This window comes from Dinoponera quadriceps, unplaced genomic scaffold (assembly GCF_001313825.1).
Source record: "Dinoponera quadriceps isolate SergipeBrazil2010 unplaced genomic scaffold, ASM131382v1 scaffold405, whole genome shotgun sequence".
In the NCBI taxonomy this organism is placed as follows: domain Eukaryota; kingdom Metazoa; phylum Arthropoda; class Insecta; order Hymenoptera; family Formicidae; genus Dinoponera; species Dinoponera quadriceps.
This window is the reverse complement of record NW_014554754.1, coordinates 1402967-1420944: the sequence shown is the minus strand read 5'-3', so window position 1 is coordinate 1420944 and position 17978 is coordinate 1402967. Positions and strand designations below refer to the sequence as shown.

Sequence of the window (17978 nt, the reverse complement as noted above, 5' to 3'; positions counted from 1 at the left end):
TCGGAACGCGTGCCCCGTGTGTCGACTGATATGTAAATACCGCTTCTTTCCTCCGGTCTGCGCGCGTCATAAATCTTTTTTGCTGCTCGCGCGTCTTCCTATCTCCGCAAATATCGCACATTTTGTGTTACTTCGTGCACAACATTTTTCTATAATCCGTATATATTATTTCTTAACCGCCGTGTATGTATCTCCGGCGTATACGTGGCGGTAACTATCTCGAATATCTTCGGAACTATGGACATAAGAGAATTTGTCTAACAGAAATTGCACGGCACAGAAGCGGTCGTCTTATGATATTGTAACGCTTTTTTTTGGGCGGAGTAGCTTCAAAGATCTCACCTTTTTTTTTATGGAGTTTTTTTTTTTATGGAATCGTATTCGGAAAAAATATTGTAATAAAAATTACTGCGAAATTTTGTATTTCGTACGTTGGACTATATCGGAATTATGACTGGAATTATTATGTGTGTTGTAATCTTTAGTGATGCGTAATGAAATATATCACTAAAGATTACAACATACATAATAATTTCACTTATAATCCCGGTAGAGTCCGACATTACAGAATTTTGTGATCATTTTTGCTACAATATTTTCCCCGTATAGCTATTTTAACGTAAATCGATTCCTCTCTTTCTCTCTCTTCTTAGGATAAGATATGAAATATCTCATAAAATATTCACTTTTCGATAACATTATCTTAACACTTTTGTGTATAATAATATAAAAGAAATCGATTACTGATATTAATCATTGGCGTATTTGCAAAATGCAACGCATTTTTTTTAGGTCTCTCTATGTTTGCTCGCAGCGATCGATTTCACCTGTCAGTCTACGTATAAAAATATCAAGGTGATGTTATCGAAAAATGAATACTTCACGTAATATTTCATATCTTATATTGAAAAGTATCAGGATAAGAAGTAAAATATCTCAGAAAGTATTCACTTTTCAGTGATCTCACTCTAATACTTTTATACGCAGAATGAACATAGGAATCGATTTATGTTAAGAAAAACAAAAAAACTATCATTCCATAAAAAAAAAATAAATCCTGACCTTCAGATCCCTGAAACTACTAGAAAAGAAACGTCGCATGGTAACACCATAAAACGATCCCTTCCATAATGTAATTTCTGTTAGATAAATTTCCCTCCCGATCTCGTAATTCCGAAGATAATCAAGGTAATAATAGGTAAAATATTGGCTCGCCCTGTATATGTCGATATTACGTTGCACGTTACGCGCGACGATAAATGGGAGCGTGTTCGACGACGACAACGACGTTGTCGCACTGGGACGCGTGTAATTTTGGAAAGTGGCGAGTTTGTGACGCGCGGTGTGTTTCCAGCGACATTTTTGTGAGCGGGCCCGAGTGGTGCGGTTGCTTCTCGAAAGCCGAGCGCCCGTGCGCCGCAGTTCGCAGACGATCATCGCCGGATTCAGCACCTGCCTGCGACTCGCGAGGATATTACCGCAGCACTCAGTGCCACCGTGGCCTTGGCCTCTGCTGGTGCGTCGATCCGCACGGCGTCGAGTTCGCTGGCACCAGAACGCGCGGCGCGAAGCCCGACTGCGGTATGTATTAGCGGCGCTTACGTAATAAATAAAAAGATATATTTATATATCGAAATATATCTCAATAAACGCTTTCGGTATATCGAGAAAATAATCAAAGAGGCAGAAAATTCGGCGATTAAATCTCACGGATTTGTGCAAATTTATCTTGCATTTATATGCTGTATTCGATAATAAATAGGAGCATCTGGCGAATAAAATGGTATTTCGCGTGACAGGTCAATATTTTCCCCGCGGAAATTTCACCGGGATCGCATTTTAGCGCAATTTTCAAGTTTCCGCAATCGAGTACGCTCTCTTCAAGTCAAGATTCTATCGGATCGATGCAAAAGTTCGTCTCGATTTTCAAACTTTTAGCTACGGTGCACTTCAGATAACAATCGTCCGCTGTGTAGAGGACGACGGTCGCAAGACGGTTGCTGCAGTGTGTCATAAAAATCAAACGAACTGACTTTTTATGCGCTGAGCTGTAATTCACGCGCTCGATGTATAACGAGATATCCATTTGTTTCTATCGGTGCTAAGCGACGCGATGTGTTCATGAAGACATCATTTCAATAAGAAAATTAATGTTAAGCCAAATTCACTGGACGTACATATATGGTAAATGAGCTTTAATTTTCTCAGGACGTATGCAGGGACGTCCCGGACTAACAGGGACAAACTTGGTGAAGACGTGGGACGGATTGAGTTGAACAAAGAAGTTCTTTACCATTTTGCAAGCAACACGCAAATTTTGGAGTTATTAATCAAAAAGAAGCTTCTATACACGGCCATTTTCAATAATTAATAACTCGAAATTTTGCATGCTGTTTGCAAAATGATAACAAACTTTTTTGTTCAGAGTGACCTAATCTACAAGTATATGTACAACTGTTGTACTTAGCGACGGGCATCAATATGCTTTTTTGCTCACTTCTATCCGTTCTACGCCTTCATAAAATTTATATGTTGATTTGGGTCACCTTGTTTACGTACGCCTTTCGTGTAATAGCTAAAGGATTAATCAGTTCTTCGCTCAGAAATCCCAGAATTTCTACGAGCGCGCAAGATCACGCAACTACCGAATGGATGACGAGCCGTCAAATGAATCGACGCACGCTTTATTGATTAATTGCATTTCAAAATAAATAAACGTCGCATAGATATTTTTATCTAAGAGCAGAACGAACTTTTGCATCAACCCAACGCTAAATAATCGGCCGAGAGCAGTCGCGGGTGAAACACTCTGTTCGCGTCACCGCATCTCTTCATCCTTCTTTCGTCTGATCAATGGCCGTTCTTTCGCAGACGCGATCGTGAACAAGATCAGCAGCGGCGGGCTCAAGACCAACAGCGTGGACCTTGACGACGACGAGGACGGTGGCACCGATTCCGCTCAGGACCTCGAAGGCTCGGCCGATCAACCGTTAGATTTTTAGACGCATTACGGAACGGCGGCCAGCAACAGGAGCGCAGCACTTTAACCGATATAAGCGGTACCGACTGCGCGATCGGAAGGAAGGCAGCGTTCCTCTCTCGCGAGGAGCGGGCATGCGCGACGTCCGATCGTTCGCCGGCTCTCCGGGTTGTGTGCCGCCGTTTGTGATCGGGGGTGTTCCACGTCGCCGGGCCGCCCGTCGATCGGCCGCGATCCACGCGCGATTAAACGAAACGTGTGGGCCTAAATGCAATGAGTTCCGAAAGCAACGAAAAGCACGACGAGATTTAACTAAATAACGGAGGGTTCAAATACGGGTTGGGGGACGGGATGATCGGACAGAAGGAGGAAGAGAGAGATGGCGGGGGGNGGGGGGGGAGGGGAGATCATCGTCGCACCGTCGTACGACCTTAGTCGTGTCCTTCGTCCCAATTAGGAAGCTCTCTAATCGACGTTAAAGTAGCGAGTGTCTTGTCTGTCGTGCAGTAATAAACCGTGCGCGTCCGACTAACGACGTTCGCCGCCACCGAATGCCGTAGATCCCGTGCAATCGTAATTCCGCGCAATGTTCCGATAGTCCGTGTAGGGAATACGCAAATACGACCGAAAATGCGTGTAAGGGTTGTTGCCGGCGACGAAGCGAGCGAGAGAGTGAGAGTGACGGAAAGAGAGAGAGAGAGAGAGGAGAGGAGGGAGGGAGGGAGAGAGGATTCCGCATTTGCGAGCTGCGCTGAATACCGGCGAATTATCTCTGCGTCCATCGAAGTCCACCTCCATGCGTGCATGACTCGTCTATAAATACCATAATTGCGAACTATTTACGCGTATACAAAATAGAGCAGTTCACGAAACAGTAGCAGACAGAGAGAGAGAGAGAGGGAAGAGGGAGGAGGAAGGAACACATTGGACACGGAGCGGAGAACGGAACGGGATAATTTCGTCGCATCGGCCAGAACTTCACGTATGCGTCCTGACGCAAAATTAACATTTAACGAGGAAACACGAGTAAAGCGCCCCGTGTATGATTTCTAACCGCTAGATTAACTCGAGATATCGATCGTAACGTCACATGGACATGATAATTATGACAATTATGATTTACATGATACAATGCAACAACCCGTGTGTGGAATCAAGTTAACTGTGAGGAAGAGTGAGCGAGCGAGCGAGAGAGAGAGAGAGAGAGTAACGGGGTAAAGGTGCGAGCGTAAACGAATTCATTCGCGCTTTTGCACCCGCTTGGAAACTTAGTTGATCCACGAAACAAGATAGATTTCCCGTAGCTCTTGCCACTTCACTTTCGGCTGTGTTTCGCCGAACGCGGTAATAGAGAGAAAATCTCGCTTATTTATTACGTTCTTTCTCGGACGAGCTCGGAGCGCACTCTTAAGTTATTCTTCTTTCTCTCGTAGCCACCCTGCGTTATTACCATGAGGTTATAGTGTAAGATTACACGGAATAAAGACCGACCTATTTCGTACTCGCTAACGACCTATTTCATACTACACCGCAGTTCAATCACGACCGTGTTAGGACGTCGAGGGTTGGTGGGTTGTCCTGGAAGAGGTCGCTTATTTAAAAGTAAAACGGGAAACGGGTGTGTTATTGTCATTCCATATATTATCGTGCGGCCCGATTTGCAAAGAGAAAAAGAGAAAAAGATATATATACGCATCACGATTTTTCGCACGCGCAATCGGAACAACATCCATCACGCGACATTGAGAGAAAGAGAAAGAGCGAGAGAGAGAGAGAGAGAGAGAGAGAGGTTGTTTTCTACGAAGCTAGAAAATGTTCGACGTCGTGATTCGTCTGCATTTACTGTAATTATAAGCATTTTTACTTACAACTTTTACTTAAAGAGTGTGTGGTACACCGTAGATATTAGATATTAACATGTAATCCGTAGAAAGATAAACAAAAAAAAAAAGATCAGTGTGACTATGTGAATATGCCCCTAGCGTTAGAGAAGGCAATTTACGTAGAGATAGCCGATGCAAATTACACGTGTCTCATTTAGAATGATGAAAGTGACGATTCATTTTGCGAGCCTAACGCGTCTCACTTCGCGCGACATGCATTCCTTCTGCGAGGTCATTCAGGGAAAATAATACTCATCACATACGGATCAAAGGCAAAATAGCGCGTATTTGAGGTATTTGATTAAGACATCGTAGAGAACGTGCAACGTCTCTCGTGTAATTATCTCATTTTCCTATCGATTACATACGCTTAGTTCCGTTTACTCTCACACAGTACCATGACAACACTTATCGTTTCGACTATCTATTTTTATAAGCGAGAAATTGCAGCCCTGCGTCTTGTCTTTCGTTATATTCGAAACGTAGAGGTATCTTGATCGTTGTCGATTCATCCATAATGTCTTGCCTTAATGGACATGGCGTGTTAATCCTGCGCATACGAGAGTATGTAGATGACACACTTGAAAAGAAAAAAAAAAAGAGAAAGAAAGAAGAAAGAATTATATCTACATATTTAACTGATAAACGACATCGTCCGCAATGAGCTAACGCATACTCCTTCCTGCATCGAGCGCAATTTGCATTCCGCCTGACTTATTGTACTATGTCGATCTAGACTAATTAATATAAACTACAAGCGAACATAAATAGTTTTATCGAGTCTTGCATATTGTATATACATAATTATATACAATGAGAAAATCATCGTCAGTGACCTTCGTATCGTGATGATTTTTGTAAGGTATGCACTTGATCAAGGCGTAAAGAATTTTTACTTCATTCAAGAGCTACCGTAAATATCTCACTTGATTGGTATTGTACATGTGGCTGTAAGAATTCTTTATGAATAAAGATTGTTGTAGAAATCGGGTGGATGATGTTTCGGGAGACCACGTTATGGTAAGCTAGATGTAAAATTTATTGAATATTTCATTTGTTTCTGTTACTTGATACATACAAAACATAGCAAACGATAGAAAGTCCAGAAACACATATTTATATTTGTCCCCCATCGAGTATATTTTCTTTTTGTAAATCACGGAAGACATCAAAATCAGTAGGCCACCATACTATTGGAACTTGATGACGGTTCTCAAACTGCGGGAGGAAAAATTAAGCAATTACATTTTATAGTAATTTAAAATTGGTAAGTTTTTAACATTTTTCAAATTGAAAATTTCTATAAATTTAATTGTTCGCGTCTCGTGTCCAACGGTAAACTTCCCGAGAACTTACCAATTTCCCGAATGCAACAGATCGAACCCTTCGTTGATTTTTCCGAACGGGAAATGGTGCGTGATGAATTCGTCGAGAAGTAATTTCTTTGACAGATATTCATCCACCAGTTTTGGTACGCTCTGCTTTGACTTCCATCCGCCGAATGCAGTTCCCTTCCATACTCGACCCGTGACTAATTGAAATGGCCTCGTACTAATCTCCTGTCCAGCCGGTGCTACTCCTATTATCACGGATGTGCCCCATCCTTTGTGACAGGACTCCAACGCGGCTCTCTGAAAGTCATTTTTCACACCGAACTGTTGTTTTTCCCTTTTACACGAAACAACAAATCCGCCATACCATAGTGTTTACATTTCCGACACATTCAAAGGTGTAATCTAGCCCGCCATCAGTCATCTCGATTAACACCTGCTGGATGGGTTTGTCGTGGTCTTTGGGGTTAACGAATTCGGTGCATCCGAAGATTTTAGCTGCGAATAAATATGCGAGGATGTTTGTAAAATTTCACCATATCTTTTGCGATTACACGAGAAAGTCGCCGACACTTTTCGGCATTCATTCATACTGTTCTTGTCGTAATAATTTACATCTCTCGAATTTGTCCGGATTGATATCTATCCCGATGATGCGAGATGCGCCAGATTTCTTGCAGCCGAGTGCTACAGCTAGACCGACAGCTCCCAAGCCCCAAATAGCACAGGTGCTCCCAGGCTCTACCTTCGCAGTGTTCAGAGCCGCACCGTAGCCTGTAGATACGCCACAGCCCAAGAGGCATATTTTGTCCAACGGTGCTTCAGGTGTAACCTATAATAGTGTTCGTGACAATTGTGAAATGTCAACTTACCATTCTGAAAAGATTTCTACCGATCATTAAAAGTATAGTATAATACCTTTGCAAGTGAAATATCAGCCACCACCGTATATTCAGAGAAGGTAGAGCAGCCCATGAAATGTGAAATTGTTTGTCCCTTGCATGTGAAACGAGAAGTACCATCTGGCATTAGACCCTTGCCTTGAGTCTCACGGATTTTGCTGCACAGATTCGTCTTTGGCGACTTGCAGAACTTACAATCTCCACATTGAGGAATGTAAAGCGGCACAACATGGTCACCTGTAAGTTATTTATATACACAATACAATTTGTTAGGTGGCTATAATTTAGCTAACACAAGAGATTACAATCTGAGCATGATAAGATCTGTGTAATAATTTATAGAACAATTTGATATAAAATCAATTGTCTCGTAATCAGCTCATACCGCATTGAAATTCAGTGACACCCTCGCCGACACTTTCTACAATGCCACTGCCTTCATGACCAAGTATACAGGGAAATACTCCTTCTGGATCCAACCCATCCAAAGTATAAGCATCTGTATGGCAAAGTGCTATAGCTGCTACCTTAATGCGAACTTCGTGTGCTTTTGGCGGTGCTACTTCGACTTCCTCCAGGGATAAAGGTTCCTTTGCTTTCCACGCCACAGCAGCTTTACATTTGATGACCTGGCATAATAATAAATTTAAATTATTCAATATTTGGTATAAATTAAATTATTAGTATTGAGTATATAAAATATCATCAAAGTAGATGATGTTCAATTAAGAGGTTGGATGATGTGATGAAGATATGAAAGGGGGAGAAAGAGAAAATAATATGTGGCAAGATAAATGTTAAGTAAACATGAGTGAAAAATTATAATAATAATTAATAATGAAAGATAAACCGGCGAATTGGTGACAGTGCATAAACTCGCTGAAATTGGCACCAACTTATACCTTTCCAACTGTGTCTGACATCGTTCTTTCGAATCCACTGTACACCCGTTCGATTTGAAGTGTTTCTGGAAGCTGTTTACACCAAAAGTCTAAGAGAAAAAAGTAACACCCGTGGCAAATACTAGCGAAGAATCGTATGATCGTCAATTAGACACTCCGTTGCTCTTGTGAACTATTGCGACTGCGCGATAACAAAGAATCACGCTCATTGGTCACCTCGATAATGGAGAGCAAAGATAATCCAAAGTCAAGCGTTTTTTTTCAACGTTACATAAACCGGCTTTAAATTATGCTGCGCTTATCTTTTTTATAAAATATTTAAAGTAATACGGTCTTTTTTCTAATGATATAACCAACGAGAGCATGTAATACGTACAAATAACAGTATACCTGTGTTATTTTTCTGTATATTATTCATATCGTTATATAGCTGACATAAAGGTTAAAGTTTGATGTGGGGGAAAATATCGTCGTACGAACACCGTATCAATAAATCCGATAAATTTGTATCAATGAAATTCGCATTTTTTCTGGCTGTACTGTTGGTGTAAAATTTATTACATACGTATATATACATGTATGGATAGAAAAAATTGTTCACATTGCAGTCTATATAACTACCTGGATAGTCAAACTTGCAGGAGCAGATTTTGCACAATACGTGCTGCAGACTCTGCGGACGGTTTGTCAGCAGAAATGCAACAGGATCTGATGGCAGACTATGATGACAGACTGCCGGCGGACTGTCGTTTTAATGCATTTAAAAGGAACATACTGCAGATCCTGCTCGCTTTCTGCCGCCAATCTGCTGTCAAAGTCTGTCAGCAAGCTCTGTCGGCAGACCGACAGCGGATTGCAGACACAGATAACTGTGGATCTGTCGACAGATCCTGCTCGAATCTGCCATCAGACTGCTGACTGATTGTTTACTGGGTATGTAAATACTGTTGTAATTTATAAAATATGATCTATAAAATACTATACTATTTACATATACTATTTACTATGTAATAATACTATATTATTTAGAGTATGATTATAAATCTCAATTCAGTCATTCACACTCGTGCATTCATCGCGATAACAATCAACGGGCAACGTCTGACGCACCAGGTTCACACGAATCGGAGATGTAGAGTAATAAATTAATGCTCCGCTATCTCTGATGCCCCTTAGAGAATGCAATAATAACAGTCAACTGACGTAACAATAGTCTTGGCTTAAGAAACAAGCGTCCTTAGTGAGTTACAGCGATAACATTCGGTTGTCCGCTGCATTATCGGTGAACCTTTCTGTGGAGTTTGAGCGCGGGAAGGGTCCTGATCAAGGTGATGAAATGTGCGACCAGGTAGCCCAACAGCGCGCCTATGACGCAGGGGACCGGCCAGACTTGCCAGGGGCGGTCCCAGTCGAGGGGGATCACAGTGGCGCCCAGCCACGTGCCCAATATCGTCGCTTGTATGTTGATCCTCAGGGCGTCCACGAGGATGTTACCCTTCTGCGAATAGGCTCCCATGAGCACGTCCAACGCATTGTCCACGCCCAGGTGCAGGCTGGTGGGTACCAAGGTCAGAGTCAGCAGGGTGATCACGAGCATGGTGGTCTCCTCGTGATCGGTCAGCACGGGTGCGCCGAACAGGATAATCGCGATGTAGTAAACCACCGAGAGCGCGAATGCGGCGAGCGAGAACTTGAAGAGCTCCCTGAGACTCCTCGACCAGGACTTCTTCGCCTTCGGCGACGCCCGTTGCTCGATCCTGACGATGGTGGGCGCCTCCGTTTGCACCATGGGAAACAGCAGTTTTATCACCTCGGCGAAGACGAGTATCAGCAGCACCGGCAGGAACTTGTACTTGCCGACGTTGTACAGATTATCGTTGAATTTCGCTAATATCAGGATGCCGGGGAAGTAGATGCAGGTGAAGGAGCAGTAAGACAGCAGCAGCCTCTGCTCGGTCTTGCGTCCGACATTCATCTCGCCGCGACGAATATTGTATTCCTGCGATCAGTCGGGACTTGTTTTTATTCGTTTTACAATTCGTCGTCTTCTTCTTCTTCTACGAGGATGTGTCTCCTTTGAGATACGACACCACGTCTCAGGATTATGACGCACGGAGAAAGCGCGAGTCGAAAGGGAGAGTCGAAGGATCGACTCACGTCGCTGTCGCGTGCAGTTTGACGCACGCACGTTTGAGGTTAGCTTATCAGCTGACGCAAACGTGACACCCGACACGTAGGGCGGACTGGAAATTTTTATGTGTTGAAAAAGCGTTCGGAGCTCGTCGCCGGAGCGTCAACATGGGTAAAAACAAGCAGGCGCAACGGACCAAGAATAATGCACGGGTAAGCGCGGACTTGAGCGCGACCGTTCGGGTGTAAATGACGCATAAACGATGCCTCTCAACTGCATAACCTGTATTGACATTTTTCTGAACCTCGTTCCTGGCATATGTCGTCGTTTCTCAGCTTTTACTCGGACGAATAATATGCATATGACGATATATATTCTCGCTTTCAATATTATCCTCCGTCGCATCGTTTATTAACAGTACGATTCCGCATTACATTGACCGCTGTGTGTATTTGCAGCGTTGCGTCATATTTGGACATTTTTCAGCCGTCAAACAGCAGTCGTAGCGCGGAACTCCTGGGGACCGCGATGCCCAATTTCGTTGGCTTCTCAGCGGTCAAGGACGGAGGCTATGTTCCTGTTCTGCCCGGTCTGGCCTTGTGTAACCTGAATGAGGTGGAAATGAATAACGTGGATTACGGCTTCCAAGTGGTACTGAAGAAGATGAATAAGAAAGACGCCACTACAAAGTACAAGGTGATTAGCCGGTTTATCAGTCGATCATAGCTGATATAAACATCGTAACCCGGATAACCGAACCTGCTAAAGCAGATGGTAGAAACGCAAGCAGGATCCGTTATTTCAATGTATTTAAATAGGACGCAGATCCTGCTAGCTTTCCGCTGGCGATTGTTCCATCACAGATGACCGTAAGAATCTGTCCGACAGACACGGTCGGATCTGTCGGACCGCTAACGAGTAACAAATCCGTGTGCACAGGCGTTGCAAGTATTCGCGAGTCTCTGCGAGAACGCCGAGCTGTCGGCGGTGGAAGGCATGCTGCCGTTTTGGCCGCGACTCTACTGCGTCCTCTCCATCGACATCGACCACCGAGTGAGAGAGGCGGTGCAGCTGGCGCACGCGGCCGTCGTGAAGCGCGTCGGCAGAGGCATAGCGATGTACCTGAAGCAATTGGCCGGCGCTTGGTTCACCTCTCAGTACGACACGTACCCTTCGGCCGCCTCGGCCGCGACGAATTCCTTCAACAGCACGTTCCCACCCTGGAAATTGGTCGGCGCGATTGTCCACTGTCAGTGGGAGATCCTGATGTACATCAACGACAACGTGACCGTGCGGACGGCTCAGACGTTGTCGACGCAGAAGTCGCTCACCGGCGAGGAAATGGAGACGAAGTACCAGCGAGTGCTGGTGTCGAGTCTGCAGGCGTACAGCTCTTACTTCAGGAAAGTTCCTCTCCGCGAGGTCGAGACCACCTCGAGCATCCACGAGAAGATCCTGAGCAGCTCGAAGTTCTGGAAGCTGGCGAAACACGACGGCCTGCCGATCAAGACGGCCTTCTTCAACGCGCTGACATCGATCATGGAGAACGCGGAACGGCTGTTGCGAGGCGAGAAGAAGAGGATCATGACGACGATCATGAACAGCCTGGACGAATCCGAGCCCGGGATCCTGTCCGCCGTGTGGGAGTCGATGCTCGTGGCCATAACCAAGTTCGACGACTGGTATTCCGTCGTGAGCGTCGACAAGCTCGTGCTGCCGAAGCTGTGGCGCGTCCTGCGATCCGGCGGCCAGTCCTGCGCCGGCATCGTCTACCCGAATCTGCTGCCCTTCGTCAGCCAGTTCCCCAAGCTGAGCGCCGACACCGATCAGCTCTACGTCAACTTCTTCGACAACATGCGCCAAGGCTTCTCCGTGAAGAGCGTGCAAGTCAGCCGCTCGGAGATGCAGGCGGTGGTGACGTCCTTCATCGAGTGCCTGCGTTACTCCGTCCTCGTGAACGCCGAGAACGTGGCTCTCTGCGTCCGGCTGTTCAGGGGCCAGCTCGTGCCGGTGATAGACGCGTGCATGAGGGAAAACGCGCCGATGAGGCAGCTCCTCTTCACCGAGGTCACCCACCTGCTGCGATACTGGAGCAAGAATCGCGCGAACGAGGCGTGCAAGTCGTACGCGCCTCTGATCCGGCAGTTCTGGCTCGAGCTGCGCTTCCTCTTCGACAAGCTGACGGACGCACCGTGGACGGAGACCGCGGCCTCGCAGCCCCTCGAGATCGAGCTGCTGCTGACGCTGAAGCACGCGCCGGATCGCGGCCGGAAGAAGCTCAAGGTCAAGTTCTCCGGCCCGGACGACACGAGCGTGACGAGGCAGCCGGAGGCGAAGAGGCCCGCCGAGACGGACCCGCTGTTCAACGCGGAGCTCTGCGAGTTCGTGAACGCCCTCTGCGCGATTTACTTCAACAAGATCAACGACCGGCAGTCCACGTCGTACATCGGCCCGCTCAACGAGATCATGAGGCACTTCGCGAGCAAGGAACTGTTCGTCGCGCTCTCCGCGTCGTTCAAATTCACCAAGGACTTCTTCGAGTTCTACGACCGGAGGCTGCGACCGCTGCTCCTCGCGAATCCGGACGCGATGGCGCCGATCGTCGAGCTGATCTTCCGCTTCATCACGTACGTCAGCGACACGGAGAAGGAGAAGGTTCTCAGATCGCTGGTCGAGCTGAACGACATCGCGATTACGCGGAGCGTGATGCGCTCCAGCCTGTCGAGGAGCAACCGGGAGGACCGCGTGATCAAGGAATGGTACACGCGAGCCGACGTGACCGAGCTGCTGGTCGACGTGGCCCGGGAGATCGCCTCGCCGGAGCGCGACGACCCGGCGATGAATCAGAGTCTGATTCTCCTGGCCTTCGAGACCTCGGCCGGCGGGGAGGCGTTGATCAACGAGGAGGCGGCGAACGAGATCGTCTCGATCCTCTGCGACTCGCTGAGCGGCACCGACGACGCTTGCCCGATGCGGTTCATCGAGTTCATCACGAGCCTGATGACGCTGATATGGAGCCACAAGCGGACGATCTCGAGCGCCGTGCAGATCCTGGAGACGCTGTTCGAGCTGTGCACGCGAGGCCACGACGACGGCGACTCGGCCTCCGCCGCTACCGTGCGCGACAGCTGGAAGGAGGGCCTCGTCAAGAGCAGCCGCGATCTGCCGCCCTCCGACTTCGACGACCTCGTAAAGAGATGCGCGCTGATCATCTGGAGCAAGATACACAGCGCCCACGTCCGGGATATCCTGGTGGACCTGGCGACGGACGTCTTAGAGGTGATAGTCCACGAGAACGAGCACGCACCGTCGAGACAAGTCGGGGAGACCATCCTGCTCTTCCTCACGGCGTCCGACATCAAGCTGTGGGCCGCCGAAGCGACCACCGTCGCGATTTACGGCGAGATTGCGACGGGCAGCCTGCACGTGTCCAGTCTGCAGGGGAAGACGCGGATCTTCCAGCGGTGGGCGTCCGTCGACGTCACCGGAGACGATATCTCCGACGGTATGGCCACCTGCTTGGAGTGGGCGGTGTTCACCGCGGACCTGCTCAACAATCTGTGGCGGAAGAGGTCGTCGAGACGACGCCCCGTCGCCGACGAGGCATCCTCGCGGGAGAAGCTCGATTTGCCGGAGATCACGGAGATCCTCGTTGACATCGTGCAGGTGGCCACCGTGGCGGAGATGTACAGCAGGCATTACAAGTCCACCGAGCGCTACAACGACGTCAGCAAGCTCCTCGACTCGCTCAGGAGCGGCTTCGTCGGCCTGCAGGAGCACTTCGCGACGAGCATCCGCCGTGACGTGCCGGCTTACGTACGGACGAATCACGCGAGCTACGGATACATGCTGCCCTACGTGATCCGCACGTATTACGCGGAATTCAAGCCGGGTGAGAACCCGGTCGAGTACTACGAGAGTTGCCGGGACGAAGGGGAGCGCGACGAGGAGGCGTGCGTGCAGGGACTGCAGGTCTTGAGTGATTTCTGCACGCCGGCCGATCTTCCTTCAACGACGGGCAACGTTGTCTGCGCGTTGATCGCCACGAGGATCGCGATGCGGCTGGAGGAGGACGACGGTTCGGCCTGCACCGCTGCGATGGGGAAGATCGTGTCGCAGCACAAGGAGGACCCGGCGTCGTTGCTCCTGGACCAGGACGTTTCCGACGTCTCGTGGGATCGGTTACTCCTGCCGCTGGAGGTCATAAGGACCCTGAGCACTCTGGTGCAAAGAGCTCCGGCGAGGTTGACGGCCGAGCACTGGGATTTCACGCTGATATCGCTCACGATGTGGCAGCAGTCGGTCGACAAATCGAAGCGCAACTACACCGACGTCAGGGTGACGGCGTTGATAGCGGCGGCGAGTCAGCTGTATTGCGAGTTGCAGACTCTGATGAACAAGCACGAACAAGAGCCGATCCCGGAGCTGCCCCCCGCGCTCCTCGACGAGTGGAAGAACGTATTCGCCTGGGACGTGCACAGCTCCATCGCCCGGACCTGGCGGTTCTGCGCCGACCGGCGCAACGAGGACACGCCCGTTATCAAGTCCACTATAGTGTTGGATTACTTGGGGCGAGCGGTCAGCCTGCTCGACAAGAACGTACTCTTCAAGAGGCACGACGGGGAGGCCACACAGACCATCGACTTCGACGAGACGTTGGAACTGTCCCTGAAACTGTTGCGCTCTCCGGTTCCCAGTATCCAGCTGGGCGCCTATCACATGCTGAAGCACATGGTGTCGGAGCTTGTCCAGCAGGACAAGGTCCTCGTCGAGTCCGAGAACTTCGAGCCGAGCGGTCTCAACATCAGGCGACTGGAAGAAGTGCTCTTGAGCACGCAGAATATCGTGAACGCGATGCTCATTGAGTTCAAGTAAGCTTACGATTCTTGTATCCAATTACTTTTTTCATCGAATTATTATTGACTGTTGTAGTTCTGTCATTTTCTGCCTTTCAATTTTTAATTTCAGCGCTACCATCCAGTCACCCTTTGCCACTTTTTCTTGACAAGTCACTTTTTCTTCGCTAAAAAATTCACTATCTTCCAAAATGGTTCGTTACAGTCGCTTTTTTCCTCCTCAGCTTAAATCTGTAAAATATAGATGTCCTGCGTGTATTTTTGCCTGCGAATTGCCACTCGTTTACTGGGTACCAGTCCGTTTTCTTGTTATGAACTTTCAAACTGTACTGTGAAAAAACTCATATATTAAGTTGTCCAAGGATAAACCTGAAAAAGTAAGAATAAATGTAACCGGTTTGCTTAAATGGCCTTAGTTACTTTCAGAATTTGACAAAAACCATCATTTTTGGTCACTATTTTGACGTCTGAGAGGTCATCTTTTTGTCGTTTTTCCGAGAAACATTATTTCAGTTTTTTGTTCCAGTGATTGGATGGCAGCTATAACTTTTTAATTTTTTTAAAATTTAACTCAACCATTACTAATGTGCATTTTTGTTTCTGTTTCAGATTATGCGACACCGTTAGCTGCACGATTCAACCGTTCACGGACTCTTACACGTACACATTAGGATACCTGCTGGCGTGGGCTGTTGTGTTGGATATTTGTGCGAACGCTCACGGTGATTTGCGGTATCAGTACGCTGAAATATTGAAGTGAGCACATTCGTGGTTACAGATTCGGCTATGTATTCAGCGGAACCGTTTTTATTCTGTAACCGTCGGAAGTTTTCGGAGCTGAGATTGAATCGTTCTTTGAAATCTGGAGGAATAATCCAACCTCGGCGGAAGAAGACAGTTGCGGAATAAACTTTTATGTACGATTGTCACACGTCTCTCACGTGAGATCTTGCGCTGAACGTGTATCATGAATTTTAGAAACGACCTCTTCCCCAGTCTGTTGAATAACATCTTCAAGTTGATGCCCGTGGAGGTTCTGCAGGATAACAAAAATAAGGCTGTAAAGCTGCTGGAGATCTTCACCACTGCCCCGTCGTTTAATTTCGGAGGTATCACTAACGGTTGATTGCACGCATACGCAAAATATTTCATTGTACACACTATATTGCTTTACGCATCGTGTTACGTATTACTACAGAAAATTGGACCGAGTGGAGATTGGACCACATCGTGTGCTGGTTGTACACGAACTGCCTGCGGCACCTGCCGGTGTTAGTTAGACAATGGTGGAGCACGGCCGACAGCCGAGTCAGCGCAACGATAGACAAGATCACGATTCACTACGTCAGTCCCGTGCTCTGCCAGGAGGAGCTTCTCAACAACAGATTGGTCAATATGGAAAATATGCAGGTAGGTTCTGCGAGAATTCTTATGTATTCTTATGGCATTTTCTAATTCGACCACTCATTCGGATCGTCGTTCGCAGGTGAAGGTGCATCCGACCGCGAGGGAGGTAATCGCCTTGTACCAAATGGACGACACCAAGCTGGAATTAAGTATCGTGTTACCGGCGAATCATCCGTTGGGCACCGTTACGGTGGAGCCCGGCCAACACGCGGGCGGCACGGCAAACTGGCGGAACTGTCATATGCAACTATCTATATTCCTCACACATCAAGTAAGCACATCACGCTCGCGCTACTAATAATTACGACGGCCTGACGAATCTGTATATTATTATATTTCCTTCTGCAGAACGGCTCTGTTTGGGACGGTCTCATAATGTGGAAGCGCAACTTGGATAAGAAGTTCGCGGGCGTTGAAGAATGCTACATATGCTTCAGTATTTTCCACATCAGCACATACCAGATACCAAAGTTGTCGTGTCACGCTTGTCGTAAGAAGTTCCATACTCCTTGTCTGGTAAATATATTACATTGTATTAATATGTGATTATGTTCTTTCGCGCAAGATTCGTACAATATATCGTTAAATCGTCCTCCCTTGCAGTACAAATGGTTCAACACGAGTCAAAAGTCCACCTGTCCGATCTGCAGAAGCGTGTTCTAATGCAGCCTGGGCTGACAAGTTTTTCTACTTGGTAACGACATTGATAGTTATGATAAATTGAGAACGAATGCGTGTCGGGGTCCTGTAAGATAACATTAATTTAACGATTCTTGCTGTAAAAAAAGAAGCCGAGTAAGCGCTAGAATGTATGAAAGTTCATCATAGTAAAGTGATATTAGAACGTTCACAGGAAATAAATAAACAGCTGCACAAGGTGTCTCTTTGATTTAGGCGCGCGATCAGTCTCAGGATAACCAGCCAGGTTCTGTAAATCACCGCGATATGATGAGCGTGTGTATGACTTGAAATGTGGTCTTTACAGAATCGCGGTGTCCTGCCGTTGATCACGTCCGCTCGTAACAAACGCTCGTGTAATGCCCGGAGGCGTGACCCATTTATAAAACCCGTAACGCGACGGTTAATAATCCCTTGCTTGGAAATATCTCGGTGGACGCGCCGTTAGTCACGTAGCGACGCTTCAGGTCCGTACATTTCTTTAAAACTGCATATCCCGGGAAAAGTTTACCTGTTTGTTACCGGTAGATTTCGTCGGCAAATTAAACAGAGCGCGCGTTAAATGAAGTAAAGATCCAGTTCATTGACAAATTTCCCTTTCTATCACTATCCATCTTTGGCTACGCATTTTACAACGCATTAATACGCGTTCAGAGAAAAAGATAAAATCATTTCATTGGTTTCTCGTTCGACTTTTCAATAAGTGTTTGTATTAATATTCTGAGAGAAAGAAGAACAATTCACTCCGATAGATTACACGGAATTTAATTTCGTTATTAAATTTTACGTCCCAGAGGCTGAGTGGTACAACTTTCTGTTCTCAGTCGCCTGCAATATTTTCTTACGGAAGGTGCGACTACGAAGTGACAGATTGCCGTTGAAAATCAGGTGTTATCTAAAGTGTCGTT

At 47.0% G+C, this 17978-nt stretch overlaps 4 protein-coding genes across 4 annotated transcripts in view; 2 read left to right on the top strand and 2 right to left on the bottom strand.

The window, feature by feature from the left end:
• LOC106741465 (testican-3) overlaps positions 1 to 5463 on the top strand; it is a 148572-nt gene extending 143109 nt beyond the window's left edge. The window contains exons 9-10 of the mRNA XM_014613535.1: positions 1355 to 1581; positions 2872 to 5463. Coding sequence (XP_014469021.1) covers positions 1355 to 1581; positions 2872 to 3002 — 358 coding nt within the window. The 3' untranslated portion in view covers positions 3003 to 5463. The remainder of the gene's footprint in view (positions 1 to 1354; positions 1582 to 2871) is intronic.
• Positions 5464 to 5884: 421 nt separating this feature from the next.
• On the bottom strand, positions 5885 to 8178 carry LOC106741466 (alcohol dehydrogenase class-3). Its single transcript, XM_014613536.1, has 7 exons — positions 7999 to 8178; positions 7482 to 7725; positions 7113 to 7333; positions 6810 to 7026; positions 6562 to 6692; positions 6220 to 6494; positions 5885 to 6081 (listed from the first exon to the last, which is right to left on the bottom strand). The coding sequence occupies exons 1-7, from the start codon at positions 8017 to 8019 to the stop codon at positions 6054 to 6056; spliced, it is 1137 nt and encodes a 378-aa protein (XP_014469022.1). The 5' UTR covers positions 8020 to 8178; the 3' UTR covers positions 5885 to 6053.
• Positions 8179 to 9258: 1080 nt separating this feature from the next.
• Positions 9259 to 9995, bottom strand: LOC106741449 (phosphatidylinositol-glycan biosynthesis class F protein). Its single transcript, XM_014613500.1, has one exon. The coding sequence runs from the start codon at positions 9971 to 9973 to the stop codon at positions 9275 to 9277; it is 699 nt and encodes a 232-aa protein (XP_014468986.1). The 5' UTR covers positions 9974 to 9995; the 3' UTR covers positions 9259 to 9274.
• A 204-nt stretch (positions 9996 to 10199) lies between these two features.
• Positions 10200 to 17288, top strand: LOC106741448 (E3 ubiquitin-protein ligase listerin). Its single transcript, XM_014613499.1, has 9 exons — positions 10200 to 10341; positions 10616 to 10825; positions 11069 to 15000; positions 15595 to 15741; positions 15964 to 16094; positions 16184 to 16395; positions 16472 to 16663; positions 16741 to 16908; positions 16996 to 17288. The coding sequence occupies exons 1-9, from the start codon at positions 10297 to 10299 to the stop codon at positions 17053 to 17055; spliced, it is 5097 nt and encodes a 1698-aa protein (XP_014468985.1). The 5' UTR covers positions 10200 to 10296; the 3' UTR covers positions 17056 to 17288.
• Positions 17289 to 17978: the final 690 nt, after the last annotated feature.

Coding starts and splice junctions, on each gene's coding strand:
- LOC106741449 (XM_014613500.1), bottom strand. CDS start 9,973: ATGAATGTCGGACGCAAGACCGAGCAGAGGCTGCTGCTGTCTTACTGC.
- LOC106741448 (XM_014613499.1), top strand. CDS start 10,297: ATGGGTAAAAACAAGCAGGCGCAACGGACCAAGAATAATGCACGG. Junction 10,342..10,615: donor GGACCAAGAATAATGCACGG/GTAAGCGCGGAC, acceptor GACATTTTTCAG/CCGTCAAACAGCAGTCGTAG. Junction 16,664..16,740: donor CTATATTCCTCACACATCAA/GTAAGCACATCA, acceptor TTCCTTCTGCAG/AACGGCTCTGTTTGGGACGG.
- LOC106741466 (XM_014613536.1), bottom strand. CDS start 8,019: ATGTCAGACACAGTTGGAAAG. Junction 7,027..7,112: donor CTGATATTTCACTTGCAAAG/GTATTATACTAT, acceptor ACACTATTATAG/GTTACACCTGAAGCACCGTT. Junction 6,693..6,809: donor TCCGGACAAATTCGAGAGAT/GTAAATTATTAC, acceptor ATTTATTCGCAG/CTAAAATCTTCGGATGCACC.